The following is an 18,037-nucleotide window of genomic DNA, read 5'->3' as shown; positions in this document are numbered from 1 at the left end:
GGCGCAGTCCACTCGTCTCGAGGGGTGGAAGGGTGACATGCGGAGCGAAATGCGCTCGCTTTGCGCGATTGCAGACGCTCGCGTTTTCGTCGGAATCACGCGTATTTTATTTTGAAGCTGGGTCACAGTAGCCGGTTTTAATCGTTATAACCGTTAGTGCGGCAACCCATCATTGTAGTAAATGGATTTTTTTACTATTGGATACATAGTAAATTTGACGGTGACATGGCTGTTCATTGTTATAGCCAATATATTGTAATAACCGGTATCGTTATAAGTGGGCTCTACTTGCCTGATTCAATCAAAAGAGGTCTGATGTTCTTACCGTATACAGCGGCGGCGAAGCAAAAGAAACCATTGCCCCAACACCAACACCGATGGTGCCATCTTGTGCAACAACCTTCCATCGCCTCTTGTTTTGTTGTGACAGAGTTGGGGGAAACAGCACAAGATGACACCTCTGGTGTTAGCGCTTGTGCAGTGTGCAGTGGTTATTTTTGCTTCGCCGCCGCCGAATACAATGAAAACATCCGACTTGTTTTGATTGAATCAGGCAAGTACCCCAAACAAATTTGATATTAAAAAATACTAACGACAAAATGCCATTTTTGTACGAAATTTGGGCTGCGAGGATTCCGTGGTTTAGCTGGGAGAAGCATTCTACAGTGCGCCTCTAATTGTGCAATGCGCTGTAGCAGCCGCCCACTCTGCTTGCCCCACCATTGCATGGGAAAGGCAATATTCTGTAGGAGAGACAGCAGGATTTCAGATTATATTTGCCAGCTTATTAAGAGAAAGCATTACTTCGCTGTGTTCACAGATTTCTGTCCGCAGACCATGTCAGCAAAATCATGTCCGCAGCAGTTGTAATTGAGAAGTGGTAGAGGTCAATGAGTGGTGTCAATCGATAGAGGGTGACGTAATGTTGTGTCCAAAGAAATAATTAGGCCAATAAGCTAATTAGGTAATTAATTACAGGCAGAAAATGTAAAAGTAAAGGTGAAAATGGTCTCATTAGCCAATTGCTTGGGGCCACATTTGAATATATCAAATACTAAAATAGTTAATTAAATCAGTCAGTTAAGGTCACGTCAAGGATGTGACGTCACACAACCTGAAGTAGTTAATTAAGGGGGGACACGGGTCTTGCGGACCAAAAAATCGCGAAAAAATCACTTTTTAGAAAATGTGATTTGCGAAATCAGTAGCTCTTTATCTACCTATCTGCTAAGTTTTTCATCTCTAGGGTCGGTATTTTAGTCACAATGCCAATTTATATAATCGATGTCGCCCAAATTTGGGCCGAAAACGACCCCCGAAACAACCATTTTCCGCGAGGCGTAGCTCCCATTTTGTGCGCGGCACCGTAGCCATCTTGGTCTCATTCGAAAGAGCCGCCTTTCGTCTTCAAATCGCCGCCTCTGCTGTTTACATTCGCCCATTGGTCGCATAAAAAATAGCAAAAAAAGAAAACGTGGCATTTGCATTCCCATTGGCTTTCGGGGTGCACGTGACGATAAGGCGTCCCCGCATTGGTGGAGCTGGCTGACGGCGTCTGCTCGGCGCGCCCGAGCCGCGGGGAGACGGCGGAGACGTGACGCCGGCCGCGCTTGGTTCCGAACCGCGAGGTGCGTTCATGGCAAGAATTTGTGAAAAAAGTGAAAAAAATAGTTGAATAATCATCTCAAGTGATGCCCTGCCCCGGCTGTGCGCGCTCAGGCCGACGGAAATCGTGCGCCGAACGATCGTGTGTACGAGCCTGAAGTAGGCCTAGCGTGTTCCCCAGCACGGGGGACTGCTACTGCCAGCGGTCGCACCCGCCGCGACAGTGATAACGCTGGCCGCAGATGAGCAGAAAGATAAGGTCAAAACAGGAAAAGCTTGAACTCGCGCCAACTCCAGCAACGAAGCGGTAGACGGATTGTGTTCGTAACGATGACGGCAGCGCGGCGGACAGTCCGCTTGGCGATGCGGAGTTCACGATCGTCAGATCTAAACAGTTTGCCGAGATTGGCGAAGCGTAAAACATACGGCGGCGATATTGGCATTTAAAAAAGTGAACGGGGATAAGGAATCGCCGTCAAACTTATTCTCCAATGCGTAAACTGCGGGACACGTCGTCTTCGTAGAGCTCGCCGCGCGTTTGCGCCGATCGGACCTCGTTCATAGTCCTTAGGGAATTCACTTGCTTCCAGTGCAATGCAGAGCACTGGGAAGCAGCAAACAGCTCCAAATTACATTTCTTTTTCGCAATAAACGTTCCTCACCGCGGTCTTGATGCGAGGACGTAGCAAAACGACGTACGTAAAAAAAAAAAAAAAAAAAAAAAAAAAAAAAAAAAAAAAAAAGACGAAAAAGTGACAACTGAATGTGCTGCAACTGCAAATCAAAATGAAAGAGGCAACACTTGGACGTTGGAAAGCAAAGAGACTACATTCCTGGAGGTTTATAGCCATTTTAAATTGTAAACTTGTGCATTGCACCACTGAATGTCTGAGAGCAGACAGGAAGCGTGCTTCCTCTGCAGCTTTTCAGACTGCAGCAAAACAAAAGCAGAAGGGCAAACCCAATGCAGATTACTGTCCAGGAGCCTTCTAGGCCACAGTGGCCTGCATTTCTACAGTTTTTGTTTGATTAAATTAGTGTTTGACATTGCAATTCGTTTTTTCCATTTTTCTCAAAATGAAAATTTTGCCTACCCTTCTATTTTGCGGGTGGCATTGTGACTCTCCTACTCGTTCGATTGTAATGATTTTTATTTTTACTGGCTCGTGAGTGTTAAAGGAACACAATAAAGCTATTATACAAGGTCTCAACTGCATGAAAAATTTTTAAACATACGAAGATGTAGAAAGGGGGTGGTTGCACTTGTGAAGCTGAAACTTAAAACTTCCACAACTTTGGCTTGTAGTAAGGCAGGAGCACAAAACTTGTTTTATTGTGTTCCTTAGACATTCAGGAACAGATCCATGTGCATTTTAGCAATTTCCCTTCAGTAGATATTTTTACAAGCTTCCCGCAAGTCTGGAACAGCAAAGTTGCTGTAACTACTCAGCAAATTTATGTAGAAGAAAACTAACAACATATTTGAAACCAGCACAAGAATTTACATAAACCCTGCAAATTTCATACTGACAGGACAAATATTAAGAAAATTTTGCTCAAGACCCATGTCCCCCCTTAAGGCAGTCAGTTAGGGTGACGTCAAGGTTGTGATGTCACGCAACCGGAAATAGAGCCAAAGAAGGGCATAGGAAGGGATCGGCATGCAATTAGAAAGTTCAGTTCAGTCGTTCAGTCGTGTCCGACTCTTCGTGACCCTATGGACCATGTCACGCCACGCTTTCCGGTCTCTCACTATCTTCCTAACATCACATAACTTCATCTGCAGTGCCTCGAGGATGCCATCTAACCATCGCGTTCGCTGCCTACCCCTTCTCCGGCGACCCTCAACCTTTCCCAACATCAAATCTTTCTCCAGCGACTCCTCTCTTCTCATCAGATGACCAAAGTAGCTGAGCTTTAACTTTAGAATTTGACCCTCCAATGAGCAGTCAGGGTTTATGATTGACAATATCGACTGATTTGATCTGGCAGTCCAAGGAACTCTCAAGAGTCTTCGCCAGCACCACAATTCAAACGCGTCAATTCTTTGGCGGTCAGCCTTTTTTACAGTCCAACTCTCGCATCCATACATCACAACCGAAAACTAAAATGGATAAACAAGCAGTGAATTAATGTGACGTAGAGGATGTAACGTCACTCAACCAGAAGTAGAGGCAAAAAAAGGGCATAGGGAGGGATTGGCGCTCAATTTGGAAGTACCATATACTAAAATGGGTAAACAAAGAGTAAATTAAGCAACTAGAAGCAACCAGAAGCAACAGCAGCATCCGTGGTTTCGCATTACACCAATGCAATTCTGCAGTGGACTTCAATTTTTTTCAATATCCTGCAAGTTTTTGTGTTGTACTTTTGTGTTGTAAATTGTGTGTAGTGATTCTGTAAGCATAGAACATGGTGTTAGAAGCACAAAATCATATTACATAATTTATTATTGTATTTTTAGTACACAGCAGTTTCGTTTTTGGTTTGTAGTTGCCAAGTTTTTACTTGCCGTCAAAAAACAGAAGTCATAACATTGAAATGTCACGTGAACAAAAAACCAGTGACATCAATGAGTAGGCGTGCATTATCTGCTTTTATTGCATGTGCCTGTTCTCTCGTGGCAGAGTCACAGTGAGGAAACAATCAACTGCGTTCACCAACATGATATTGACGATCCTGTCACACCGCACAAACGCAGTCTATTCAGAAACATCATCATTGTTGCCCGGCAACAACTCTTGCTAACTTTTGTTCTCCGACAGTTGAACAACACCATATCACACCGCAGAAACTTGCTGCTTGTAGCAGCGCCAATGTCGAGAGCCGCTTGCTTTGCTACAGCTACGCTATACGAGGGGCTGGGAAAGATTATAAAGTGGAACTGGATTTCATTTTAAGCTTGCTTTGGCTGTGAAGGAGGGCGCATAAATGCTCATGTATTTACAGTTTGCATTGCACCGAGGCGCAGCTTTCATGTGTGCGAATCTGGGGATGGTGGAGAGAAAATTCACAAATTATAGCGAATGAAAGTGGTCGTCGAGAATAGTTTTGGCTACACTCAACTTAAATCGACAATTGCTTACATCATAGGAAACACGTACCACGAAGAACCGATGTGACCCGGTTTACTGAGCCATGATTCAAGCGGCCGGCAACAGACGTGGCACTGCTTGTGGAGAGCAAATTAGGCCGATTGAATGCGGTCACCGAGCACACGTCTTATCGAGCTTATTTTATTATGAGATAGGCTTTTTTTTTTTGTAGTAAAGCAGTGACAAAAGACAAACCCTTCTTATAGCATTGCCCGTTCCGAAGTGCTGTGCAGCAATCCCGAGTGGGCCTAGCTAAGTGTTAGGCGGACAGGGAGAAGCACAGTTCGTCGGGCGCAGCCGCGGATGGTGCCGCGTTGCCAAAAGCTCCGCACTTATTTGTGTAGGCATGCTGCTTTTGCACGAGTATAGCAGGCAGTCCTTCTGATAACATTTGTTCAAGCCAGGCAATGCTGCTCGACCAGTCCGGTCTTGGCTACGGCGACTGACAACTCCGTCCGCCGACCATTGGCGCGGCATTAGCGGCAGCCTTCACAAGTTTTAGTGAATGAAAATGGCTCTTAGGTGTAACTTTAGCTGCAGTGAGGGGGAATCACAATTGTTGCTTACATCGCGGGATGCGCGTATACCATGTCAGTTCGTTAGAAAGCTGCACACTACTATGTACGAGCTGAATCGAAGAGTGACAAGAGTCGATGCACTCAAAACCTCACCTCTTACATCGGAAAACTGTGCAATGATGTCACAAATGTCTGATTAGATTTTTCTTTTGAGGAAATCTACGTCACAGTCAGTGCGCTCGTGATGGGTGCAGAAATGCGAGAGCGAGCGTTTCCAGAAATATTAAATAGGATTAAAATATTTTCTAAACCTCCCTTGACAGTGGTGATCCTTACACACAAATGAAGTGCATGGCAAGTTTTAACTTGTAATTTGATGTCTCTACATCTTTAAGAAACAGAAGTTCATGCAGTAAGTCAGCTATTTATACAGTAAAACCTCCATTAATTTGAAGTCCCTGGGACCACTGAAAGCCTTCGAATTATCAACAACGGACGAAAAATGGAAAATAATTGCACGATACATTGCTGCCTCAACACAGCCCCTTTATTTAAATGTTCATTTGAAGTGGTCATCGATGCGCGGCTGCTTGGCATGTTAGTTCGTGACACCATAAGTCATGCCCTCCATTTGACTAACGATGCTCAGCATATTAGCGTTACCACCACTCACTCCACAAAACTGCGCACAACATTTAGTGACTCTAAGACCGCAGCTAAAGCCGATCGTGGTTCAGCATCAAGACCATTGTCGTCGGAATGTCCTCTGTCAGAGATCTCACTTTCGAAGTCCGCATACGACGTTTGCACATCGTTCATGTAGTCCATGAAATTGCAGCCGATGTCGTCTTCAGCATGTCGTTTGTGCACACATAGAGTGCTTCCCCTTCATCGTCTAACATACTATCGGTATCAGACAAGTCATTGCAACCGTCACTCTCTTCATTGGGCAAACTGGCACCTTCCTGCTTAGAAAACCCAGCGTGCTTAAAACAGCACTGAATCAGGTTGCCCTTTACTTGCTTCCAGGCATTTGCAATTAAATAAATGCCACCTAAAAGATCCACAGAATACTCTTTGCCATGGTCAACAGATGGTGGCGATAAATCTTCCTTGCATGCAGGATGATTCCTTGGTCCATGGGCTGATACGTTGCAATCACATTCGGGGGCAGAAAGATAAGCTTAATGGCTTCCAAGTTCTGGATATCACCATGGGCTGGGCTGTTGTTCTCTATTAAAAACAACTTTCCACGCCTCAAACTTACGGTCAAGGTGGCACGCATACTCATCAGAGACCGCTGCTGTCATCCAGGCCTTTTGGTTGCTTTTAAGAGTATATCATCCTAGGAAGTGCGTTGGGCATTTTTGAAGCATCGAAGCTTCGCTGCTTTCCCAGTGAAAACTCTACCGGCTGTAGCTGCGTATAGAACACAATACTTTTGTAAACATCGCAGTTTTTTCTTTTCTATCTGAGTACCACTTGCCTGCTTTTGCTCTTTTCAGTCTAACAGTACAGCTACACAGACTGGTCCATTGTCAACAGACGAGGTCATCGACCTCACTCTAGACGACGAGCCTGAGGGCACTCCAGCTCAGGCCATTCCAGGTTGGTGCATTCGTCTACGTGTAGGGCATTCCATCGAAAAAGAGAAATGCCATGCTGTCTAGTATGTTTCTTTTTGTTTGCTTGCTTTGGTGTGACATATTGCTTTGAAGCATGTTCGTAGTGCCCTATAGTAGCTCGTATTCCGCGGGCGTATGTTATTTCTGGGGAAACATGGGTAGCCTTTAAAGAATGCCATTAGATTACTCCGGTACTAAACCGGTTCCACAAATACACACACTATGGGGAGTTTGTGTGAGCAACGGGCCTTAGTAAATGTTATAAATCGATTCGTTATTATTGGAAAGTATTAGAAGCCCCACTGGGAGGGAAAACCAATGTCACCAAATAAAGTAGAATCCTGAAACCAACTGGCATAATCAACTAATTACTTGAACTGATATTTACAGCTACTACCTTACCTGCCACAGCTAGCAAGTTGCATTTAAAGTGGTAAAGAAAATGAAATCCTCCTTACCCTTGGACCTTTTTATGTATGAAATACTGCTGTCTGCTTTTTATTTATGAACTACATGGCACCTTTGATAAAGGTCATTAGGACAGGGGCTGCACTTCCAAGTGATTTTTATTTGAAAAGGTCTACATAATTTGATATCAGACAACATAGGTTACAAGCGTAACTTTGTAAGACGTCATCTTTCAGGCTCGCTAGAATGTTCACCACTTAACCCTCCGTATTAATTAAGCTAACTCATTTATGACTCAGTGCGCACGCATGCAGTAGCCCAAATATTGGTCAGATATTATTATACGTCTCATTGAAGTTCAAGCTTGCTAAGGAAGGCTGTTTACAATGCTCAAAGACCAGTTCACACACTCGGTGGCATTCAATTATGATACGGTGCAAGTCAGACTGCAAAGTGCACCAGAGCATTGGGACCCACAGATATAGCCAGCTGAAGACAGATGAAACATGTAAAATTCTGTTTTGACAAATTTCACCAGTGCCCTGCGCTGTTGTAAAGGCATCGAATAATTGCTGTAGTGAAATCACTATAATCGAAAAAAACCAGGGTCATAGGTCATTCACACATTCGCCTGTCTTCTCCACTCGATGGTTTCATTGTAAACGCGTTTGCACTGATAGTCAGCTCTACTCACAGTAGGCGATATGAACTTGCACAACAGCTCTTGTAAAAATGCGGCATATGTCAAGATGTAAACAGCATTGTCAGCTTTGTTGCCAGTCTGGCCGCCCCGTCCTAAAGCCAGTCCCCGAGACCACCACTGGACTCAAGTGAATTTTAAGGGACCCCCAAAATTTTCTCCACTTCCAGAAATAATTCCAGTAGAGTGACACAAAAACAAAACAGAAATGAAAAAAAAAAAGGGAAAGTGGATTCAATCTACCGTTTTCCACGTTCAAAAATGTAGCACTATAATACATTGCACCACAATGGCGAAGTTACTGGGGTTTCTGATGTCGGAACCATAGGGGTCGTTTTTTTTTTTTTTCCGCATTTTTGTTTTGCTTGCAGGGACCGGCCTGTCATCGGCTGCCCGTGCACTACCACAGGCGAGTGCTTCAGCTCCGATGGTGAAAAATACAGCGCCAACATCACTCTCTCAGGTGAGTGCTGTTTTTTGTTCACTCACCTAGACTTTCTTTTCTTTTTTTCTCCCACTTCAGATGTGTTTTTTACTCTTTCTTTTTTATTCAGCCTTCAGTTCTATTGGATAACATGCTACGATGACAAGTGCGGAGAAAGGGCTCGCGTTTCTGTTCGATATGACGTGGAGTGCAGCCCACTTCATTTGCTAGAGAGCAAAGTGTAGCAGTAGAGTCCAGTGTACCGTTGCCTCTAATATTAAAGGGAACGGTGAGTTTTCACAAAGGAAAAAAACTTCTGCTGTTGTTCTGGCGTTAAAGTTTAAAATATCTATGTAGTTACTGTATATACAGCGAAAGGCTACTTGGCAATAGTGTTCCTTTCTCTAATACTAGAAAGTATAATTATTAGTTGAATGAGCAAACTGAATACTTTTTTGTATACTGCAAGGAACTGTCATACATACCTGCACATTTTTCTCGCAGAGTAGCCACACCAATGTGATCTTATTGAATCCACCATGGTGGCTCACTGCATGGTTGTGTAGGTCGACTGGTGAACGCCAGGTGGTCGAAATTTCCGAAGCCCTCCACTACGGCGTCTCTCGTAGCCTGAGCCACTTCGGGACGTTAAACCCTATAACCTAATTTTACCTTGTTGAAATTTCATGACCACCCTACTGCCCTCAGGAGAATAGGACAAGGGCAGACACCTCCCTAGAAACAAGGTTGATAAGAATAGAGGTGGATTGGAATATCCACTTTGTTATATTTACTCTGCTAGATTGCGGACTATTTATGTTGTCTTTGATTATTAGCTGCCAGCTTTATTTTTATTTATTTTTTTTTTTTTTTCAGCGAATTGGCTGCTCGTACTTAGTTTGCATTTTCAGTACGGTTTGCTTCTGCACATGGTTACGAGAGAGAAGAGAGTATATATGCTGGGTGTGCGCTGAGGTCTGACCAGAAGCTACCCTCCCGGGTGGACTGGGAGTGCTAATATTTTGGAGCATATCACACCCACCCATGACTGCATGGCCGAATATTTTTCCTCAAGCCACTCGCTACATCTTTTACGGGACTCTCATGTTGAAATCCAGCGGTCTGGCTGGGCCGAAATTTGCAGTTTAGCCGACTGTTATGCTGTCCGTGGGCAGTAGAATAAACCAATTTTCATTAAACAAGTTTTAAAAGAAAAAGAACTGAAAATATAAAAAGAATTATTTATTTCTTTATTTTATTTTATTTATTTTTCTTTTCTTTTTCAGTTCACAAACTCTGAAATGGTTTATAAATTGCTGGCACCTGGCAATGGAATTAGGAAAACAAATGCAGTGGACAAAATGCAAATGTGTTACAGTGAGACCGGTAAATTTAAAATTAAGAGATTTATTCTAGCTTGAGCTGCCCTTAAGATTTAAGACAACAAATAGCGACTCTTTTATTTGTCACTCCTCACTCACGCCTTCATCTACACACTCGCACAAAATAGCCAGGGAATTTGAAGTAGGTCTTTGCGACTGGTGTGGTCCGAGAGCTCTTGAAGTGACAATACCGTGAGTACGCCTTCAAATGAAAAATTCCTTCTGGTCCTAATCCAAGCATGGCTTACAGGTCCAGTCTTTGTCGAGCCATCCTGCTGCTGCAACAACTGGGGTGACCGGCTCTTCCTCTTCCTCCGAGTTAGCGGTTGCCAGCCCGTGCTGCCATTCGGTGGGGAAGGCTGCACACCCGAGCCACCTTCCAGCACGGGTCAAGTACTACATGCCCAATTGCGTACTGGTGACCCACGGACTTCCCGGCACCGAGGAGCCGGAACCCAGTGGTTCTTCGGAGGGCCCAGTGCCAGTCACCTTGGTTCCTGTGAACCCACCCAGCCCTACTGGTGAGCAATGCTGCCATTGCCACAAGCAGCATCTTCACTGGTTAAGTTTTTGATGCGAAAGCTTCACTATGCTAAGTAGAGCCAGTCTTCACCGGGACTTCAATGTGACCTTCGTTTCACCTTCAAGAAGCAGGAGGACAAGCTGTTGCTATGCGGTTCAGATGTTCAGATAATCTCTATGAACCTCTAGAATTTCATCACTAACAGTCCGTTAACCGCGGAAATCTGAAAAACTAGGAGGTACTTTAAGAAAAACTAATTCCGCACTAATTTATATCACTTAATTTTACAATTTCTGACCTCCTAAGGACCACTAAAACTGCGTGCAAATACACAGTCGCCTGCGGGAAATCAAGTGTAAAAGTGAAAACTGCTTCGTGTGTGAATGCAGCATTATGACCACAGAAATTTAATTTAGGTGTGTGGCCGTTAAAGCTAGCTCTTCCACAAATTCATTTTTTTAAAGGGTCTCCTGCATATCTGGCAGTTTGCACCTTGGCATAGCTTTCATAAATACTATGTTACAAACGACCATTACTTTAAGCATGTTAGCAATTCACGTAGTCGTGCGAGCAGAAAGTAAAATTCTGCCTATTCTTACACTCTGTTTCATATATTCTAGGGATTGCAGGGATCTTTGTGATTATAAACCCCATAATTTTAATTAGTATAGGCGTGGGTAGATTAGTTTCTTGTTAGGATATCTGCTGTATGAAAGGAGCTCCTGTAAGCAACATCAGCTTCACAGTGTGCTCATATTGTTACTTTGTGATTATGCCCTTTGTTTAAGGGTGGACAGGAATCTTGAAACATGTTTCTTTATTTTTAGGCTCATTGCAATGAAAATGCATAGTCTCGCAATCGCTTTTTTATGTATCAGTTAGTTTTCAAAATATTTCTCATTTTCCCTCCTCTGTTTGTAAAAACAGTAGAGATAAAACCACTCATCAGAAAACTGTTAACATATGGCTATATAGTATAAGGAACCCAACTTTATTGATCAAAGCAATATTTGTCATTTCACAGCTTGTTGAAGTTCAATGTGGGGGAAAGTAGTTGATGAACCATTTTAATTAGAGCGCACAAAAAAACTAGCAAGCACAAATCTTTTCCCGACATAGTATAGTTATCTGCCCTAGATACAAAGATTTCAGTCTTGTAAACTAGCCAACCATTAAAAATTAGTGTTTGAGAAAATGAGAAATAATGAGCAGGGATTGGATTTGCTCAGCTTGTTCGCACCTTATATAAAATGAAATGGATGACCCACGAAGTGAATAAATTGGTAGGTATGTAAAAAATGGGCTTCCAAAACGTCATTTTAAAAAAGTTGCTTTTGCCATTAAAAGTGCTTTCTTTCAAAATATAAGGTTTTTTTTTTAGATTTTTTTTCTGAAGTGCGTTAATTGCAGTGAATACCTGCATGCCAGCTTTGCTTTCCTTCAGTGAAGGACACCTACTGTATTCCACAGGTCTTGGAACAGCTGTACCGGGAGGTACCCCAGCTGTTGGTGGCCTTTTGTCATCTGCTGCTGGTCTGTTGGACAGCCCTAGTGAAACATCTGTGGCCGACTCTACAGCAATAAAGGAAACATGTATGGAACCTCAGGTAACATGATTTGTGTGTTCTCTACTGTAAACAGCTTTGCCCTTGCGCTTCCTGGTCACGTGCAGTGTGGCTAGAGAGCGTGTGTGTCATGTTCGTTATCGTCTCGCCTTCGTTTTCGTTATAATTACTGACACAAATACTTCAAGCACTGTCGAAGTCTCTACATGTAGTGTTAACTGGTACGTCTCTCTTTTTTTTTTTTTCTTTCCTTATGCCAGGTTCCAGACAACACCCCATTACCACTGCCCGACGTAAGCAGCTGTCTTGTGACCAATGTCACGTGGAGTGGCTCGGCGCAGGCAGTTGTGCAGAATTCTTTACTATCCTCACCGCCTATGGCTACAACTTCGCTGAGTAGTGTGTCTTCGCCATGCGTTCCGACACTTGTTGAAATGGGCGAAGATGACGCACAGATTTTGACCACTGCCGAAGCCGGCGCCTGTGACGCTGAGCGTCCGAAGAGAACGGCCGCTGATCGAATGAGAGATTGTCGGCTGCGGAAAAAACTGGTACTAATGGCGAGTCCCGTGAAGAAGGTCCCAAAGTCCGGTGCTCAAAGAATTAGGGAATTTAGGGAGCGATTAAAAGCCAGGTCACTTGCTAGCAATGGCAACGTTGATGAGCAGCAAGTCCTGGAACAGGAACTTTCGAGTGGATCTGACCATGCGGACAGTGAGCCTGTTGAGCAAGTTGAAGACAACGTTGATCTCATCCTCATTTGTGAATCTGAGTCATGTCCTTCATCGCCTGATTGCGAAGAAAATGATTTTGAGATGTTAGAGACAGATGCGGCAAGCCCGTAGCAATGCGGGGCTGTGGCTTGCGAGGACGTTTTTTTTTGTAAGCTAGGTGTACATTACTAGACTTGGTTTTTAGCACAGACAAACAAGTCAACTTCATTCCTCTCTGTGCTTGTCTATCTGTGCTAAAAACCAAGTCTGGGGCTATGATACCCATATTTTCTCATGTTGACGTATATTTCACCTGGCAGCTTCACGATGGCGACCACGATCTCATCATTGTGCGACATTACTGTCATCATTGTGTGTGACATTACGGCAATTTTTCTTTCATCGTATGTTGAAGCACGTCTACCAAAGATTCCTTGCCGTAACTGACTGTGGCTATGCTGGTTCATAGCCAATTTTTTTCAGAGACCAAGTGAGAAGGTTGGCTGAATTAATATTGAAACACCTATTTTGGGACAATTACAGTGTGCATATGCATAGTTTATTTTATACTACACAGAGTACAGTCTTTGGCTGCTGAGTATTAGTTTACGGACTCACTTCATCACAGTGGGGGCATCTTGGTTGAAGAGAAATGTAAAATTTGACACTGCAGTTTCAGTGCACGTTAAAGAATCTCATGTGGTCAAAATAATTAAGAACCTTCGCCACTCTGTGCCTCATAGATGCCTCACAGTACCGCTGTTGACATGTATAAACTTGTAAATCAAAGCCTGAAACCAGGGAACCAAGAAGCTAGCAGAAACACAACTCTGCCGTGGTAAGTTTTTGTTAGCGTAAGCTAATCAATGCTGAATTCTGAATGCAGAAGAAAGCATGGCAGCTTTGCGATTGTAAAGCAATCATAGCTTGTTGTCTTTGACGTTGTTGAGCCTGCTTAACTCATGTGCCGAGTGCCGTATGTCGTTGGGTGTTTAAAGTTCTACAGTGTGTTAATAGGTACTGTAATGCTTTTGCCTAATGTCCTACATTGTAGGACTGCTGTGGTACTGAAAAATTATTTTCATAAATTAAAGAATGACTGAATTGTGAATTCTCGTGAGGCATTTTATATCAGAAAATATTTGAACGTTTTCTTCTAATGTTTTTAATTTCGTATAGTTTGGGCATATGTGAGTTAATAGTACTCAAGAGACACACAAGCGGAATATGGATTTAGAAGGACGAAATTCTCGTGCACAGCATTCTTTGTGAAAGCTTTGTTTGCTACTGTCACGGGTATAGTGCTGCCATGTGCAGTCTCAACGATTTGTTGTCCTATTCCCTCACGTTCTTACTTCCTCTTTTTGCTTTTTCAACTTTAAGTGTTCTGTCGGCTGTGTAGTTCTTCTTTCAAGATGTCGCTTTGTAAATAAAACCACATGTTCTTAGTTCCTACTTGTGTTTTTCTCTCCCAGTTGCTCTAGCCCTGCTGCATCTAATGCAATTATATCCCGATGCATACTTTCAAGGTCACACCTGTGGAAAGTAGCTGTGCAACTCCTGAACCCAACCTGGCATCAAGATACCTAATAGCAGTGGATCAAAGGCCGTGACGTAATCATGACGGCACATTGGGCCATGTCTAATAAACGGAACTGACGTCGCATCCGGTCATGACGCCACCCGACAATTCACGCATATACGAAGGTGATGGGGACCTTCCCATGGTGGGTGGCAGTGGTTTTGCCACTCACTGATTTGTCGAGATGTCACTTCACATGACATGTTAAAGTACTGATTTGTTGGCGTGGTGTGCCATGTCATGTAACTGCATGGCAAGGTTGAGCTTGCCGATGGCAGATTTGCTGGTCATGTGACCTCGCAAAGTGTCGTGGCGGCAGGTTATTGATTCTTCAGCTACAAATGCCAACAAAAATTGTGACGATGAGCAATTCAGGTTCCATGCAATGACAAACTTTGCACACCGCCGCAGTGGGATCGGTAGTTAGCACTCGCCTTTCTGCCTCTGAGGATGCGGGTTTGATCTCAGTCGTGTTTCGATGGAGGTGAAATGCAAAGCACCCGTGTGACGTGGGATGTCAGTGCACATGTAAAGAATGTAACGAAGTTCAAATTACCAAACTCCTTCCTCCAATATGGCGTCCCTCTTAACCAATAAACACTATACCAGAAACGGGGTTTGGTTTATGGGGTTTAGTCTCCCAAAGCCACTCGGGCTATGCGAGACGCCATAGTGGCGGGCTCCGGAAATTTTGGCCTCCTAAAATGCTTTAACCTGCAGCGACATTGCATAGCACATGGGCGTCTTGCTCTTCGCCTCGATCGAAAAGCAGCTGGGATTCAATCCCACATACTTGGGTACAGCAGTTGAGCACCCTAACGAAGTGCGAAAGTGTTAGTTCATGGGTTTCTTAGTCATTACAGCATGATTTAAGCCGTGACTGTGTACGTTGAAACTCAAGAAGAAATCGCACAGCACATGCACAGATGCATTTGCGTTTTGCTTCCATCGAAACGCGGCCGAAACACAAAGGCATCTGTGTGCTGTGCGATGCCAGTGCACATTAAAGGACTATAGACAGCACATTTTGATGGCATTCTTGTTATTGATGTGTAAGCCATTCCTGTATATCTATCCGCACGCAGTTTTCGCCTACGACCGCTAAATAATTTTTTTTCTCACCAGTTTCTGTGTCGGCAGCCGAGTGATGGCTGTGACGTTACAAGTCTTGACACGTGGCATGAAAAACAGTGATATAATCGCTTCTTCTTCACTTATAGTGATCCCTGCTTTTGAGGGAGGATGGCTTTATCACTGTAGTGATGATTATACCGCTGTATTTTAATCCATCACGTGACCTAGACTTGACTTTGACGTCACATAGCCATCGATAGCCGTCAAAACCGAAACAGGTGACAAATGAAATTCAATTATAAATTATTCAGCAGTCGGTTGGTTGGTTGCACAACTTTTATTTCCATCGGAAATAGGTGTCCTCTTCCCCGGACGCCCATTTCCTACTAATTGTGACCTTATTTTCAGATGCCTCTGTCTGGGTTGAGTCCTACTTTTGAAACGATTACCCTACCCGTCTCTCTTAGTCTCTCTAACTGGGAGGCTCGCACTGTCTCCGCCAATTATGTCTGCCCTTACAGTGGACACGATAAAATCAGTTAAGATTAAGCGGCATATACTTTGATAAGAACTTACAATTTTCACTATTGTCTCTTTTTAGAGGTATGTATATATATGCACATCTCTGTCAAGGATATCACTGACTTGACTTTCCCAATTGGGAATGTTTCCTTAAGACCAATTAGAACCAATGGGAAGCCCAATTAGTTTCAATTGGGCGTCCCAATTGGGATTGAAGAAACCCATTGGGTTTCTTCAATTAGCCCAGTGGGTTTATTCATTCCCAATTGGGATGCCCAGTTGGTTTCTTCATTCCCAATTGGGAGTCATGAAACCAACTGGGCGTCCCAATCGGGTATGAAGAAACCAATTGGGCATCCGGATTGGGATTGAAGAAACCCATTGAGCTTCCCAGTTGGGAATTAAGAAACCAGTTGGGTTGGACAGTACCCATTGGACAAACCATTTGGGATTGGCAAACCCAATTCAATCTGATTGGTCATCCCAATTGGACCCATTTATTTTTTTTTTGACTGGGAAATTATGCATAAATGGCAGGACACATACATCCCAGGACTCTTTGCTCCCACAAAAATGACTTGGGGAGAATCAGGTGTTGAAGAAACTGTGATGTCCTAATTTCAATCTGCCAGGAATCTGAATACATACCACGTGACTATGCGGGATTGTGTTTGACTGCTTTTCTGGTATTGATTCAGACAGATTGCTGATGAACTGACTAGCAACAGTTGGTACTTTAATTATTTATCGAATGTTAACGGGAGCTCCAATGACGATCTAACATATTTTAATTATCGCACAAATTTTTATTATCGGATGCGCCGATTTATGAGGACAAAACTGCAGTTCTCAATCGACGCTCGCACGGACTGAAAACGCAATGGAGGATGTTTTAGGCTAGGCTAGCCTACTCTGTTTACGCCACATGTAAACAGATGTTTGTTAGGATTGCTTGGCGACAGAAATTATGACAGGGGTTGCTGAATACTTATTTGAATGTGGGTGGATACATAGAACAGGCAGTTGTATAAAAAACGAAATAGATCAGCGAAAGCGCATAGAAATGCACAAAGCCACATAGCGGATGACCTCAAAAATCATCAGGATAAACGATTCACAACTGAAGTGAATATAAATAAATAGTTCAAGCATATGGTACCACATATGAAACACTATAGAATTGCATAAAAATTTCACTCAACTATACGAACACTTGAATGAATTAAGGTGCTAGATTTGAAAACACACAAGACTCAGGCAGAGTCATTAAATAGAGCTGTCAAACACGATTATTTGCACCACATCACCTTTAGGTGATTAATCTGCTCTGCTTTAGAGTTCTGCTCTTGGTTTAGTGACCACATAAAAATGGAATTGCATCTGGACGTAGATATATTATGCGTAGTGTCATTTCTCTGTCATCGCGGTAGGACATCCAGGCTCGCGAACCTCCGCCTTTTGGGAAAAAAACAAACAAAAAAAAAAAAACAGCAGAATCACACATATGCTGCTTGCGTTCGTAATTCTTGAACTGAAAAAAATTGTGACTCTTCCAGCTTGTTTACGAGTTTTGCAAGCTCCGCAGACAGATAAAGAAAACTTCCGTGGTCGAAGTTTGAGCTGAATTATTTTCTTTTTGTGACGCACACGATTTGCTCGAAATGAGATAACGCATAACGAGTATACTGCGTTTTGATTTGTGCATGAACTTTCGAGTGACATATATCCTGCAATTTAAGCTATGAGACTGCTAGAACCATGGTGATGTACTTATGATCATCTGCAGGAAAGGCATTCAAAATAGTATTCAGAAATGTGGCGCAACAAACACAAACACAAGAGAAAATACACAACACACACGCACATTACCAACTGTAGTAAGAATCTGAAAACACTTCCTCTTCACCACTCCTCCTCTTCTACACTCAGGTACATCTCATCTTCCTCTCCTTTGCCAAGGGGATAGTGGCACTTTCTTCCTCGCAGACCATAAACATCGCCCAAACATGGCATCTCATCTTCCTCCTCTTCTCTTCTTCCTCTTCTTTGCCAAGGGGATATTGGCACTTTCTTCCTCGCATACCATAAACATCATCCAAACATGGCAGTCACAAATACTACACTGTCTTGTTACTCCACACCTCTGCTTTGCCCAGTAACTCATACCACGCTGGACAAGCAAATATCACCACATAGTCGCATAGTCGTACAATAAAAACCACCGCCACATATATACAGTAGGACATGTCCATCCACACCACATAACTTGTGTAGTCCCTAAGTATTGAAAAACTTTACCCT

General features: G+C 43.3%; 1 protein-coding gene across 5 annotated transcripts in view; it reads left to right on the top strand.

Annotated features, from left to right (window-relative positions):
* The window catches only part of LOC146189967 (uncharacterized), a 45,214-nt gene extending 31,207 nt beyond the window's left edge, over positions 1–14,007 (top strand). For all 5 annotated transcript variants that reach the window (XM_084604691.1, XM_084604692.1, XM_084604688.1 and 2 more), the window contains 5 exons: positions 6,724–6,826; positions 8,323–8,414; positions 10,008–10,278; positions 11,751–11,887; positions 12,106–14,007. In XM_084604691.1, the coding sequence (XP_084460817.1) occupies positions 6,724–6,826; positions 8,323–8,414; positions 10,008–10,278; positions 11,751–11,887; positions 12,106–12,690 (1,188 nt within the window). In that variant the 3' untranslated portion in view covers positions 12,691–14,007. The remainder of the gene's footprint in view (positions 1–6,723; positions 6,827–8,322; positions 8,415–10,007; positions 10,279–11,750; positions 11,888–12,105) is intronic.
* Positions 14,008–18,037: the final 4,030 nt, after the last annotated feature.

The sequence above is a fragment of the Amblyomma maculatum genome, chromosome 5, assembly GCF_055883805.1.
Source record: "Amblyomma maculatum isolate TAMU_Amacu chromosome 5, ASM5588380v1, whole genome shotgun sequence".
NCBI lineage: Eukaryota > Metazoa > Arthropoda > Arachnida > Ixodida > Ixodidae > Amblyomma > Amblyomma maculatum.
Note: the sequence above shows the minus strand (reverse complement) of the source record. Positions and strands in the feature narration are given on the sequence as shown.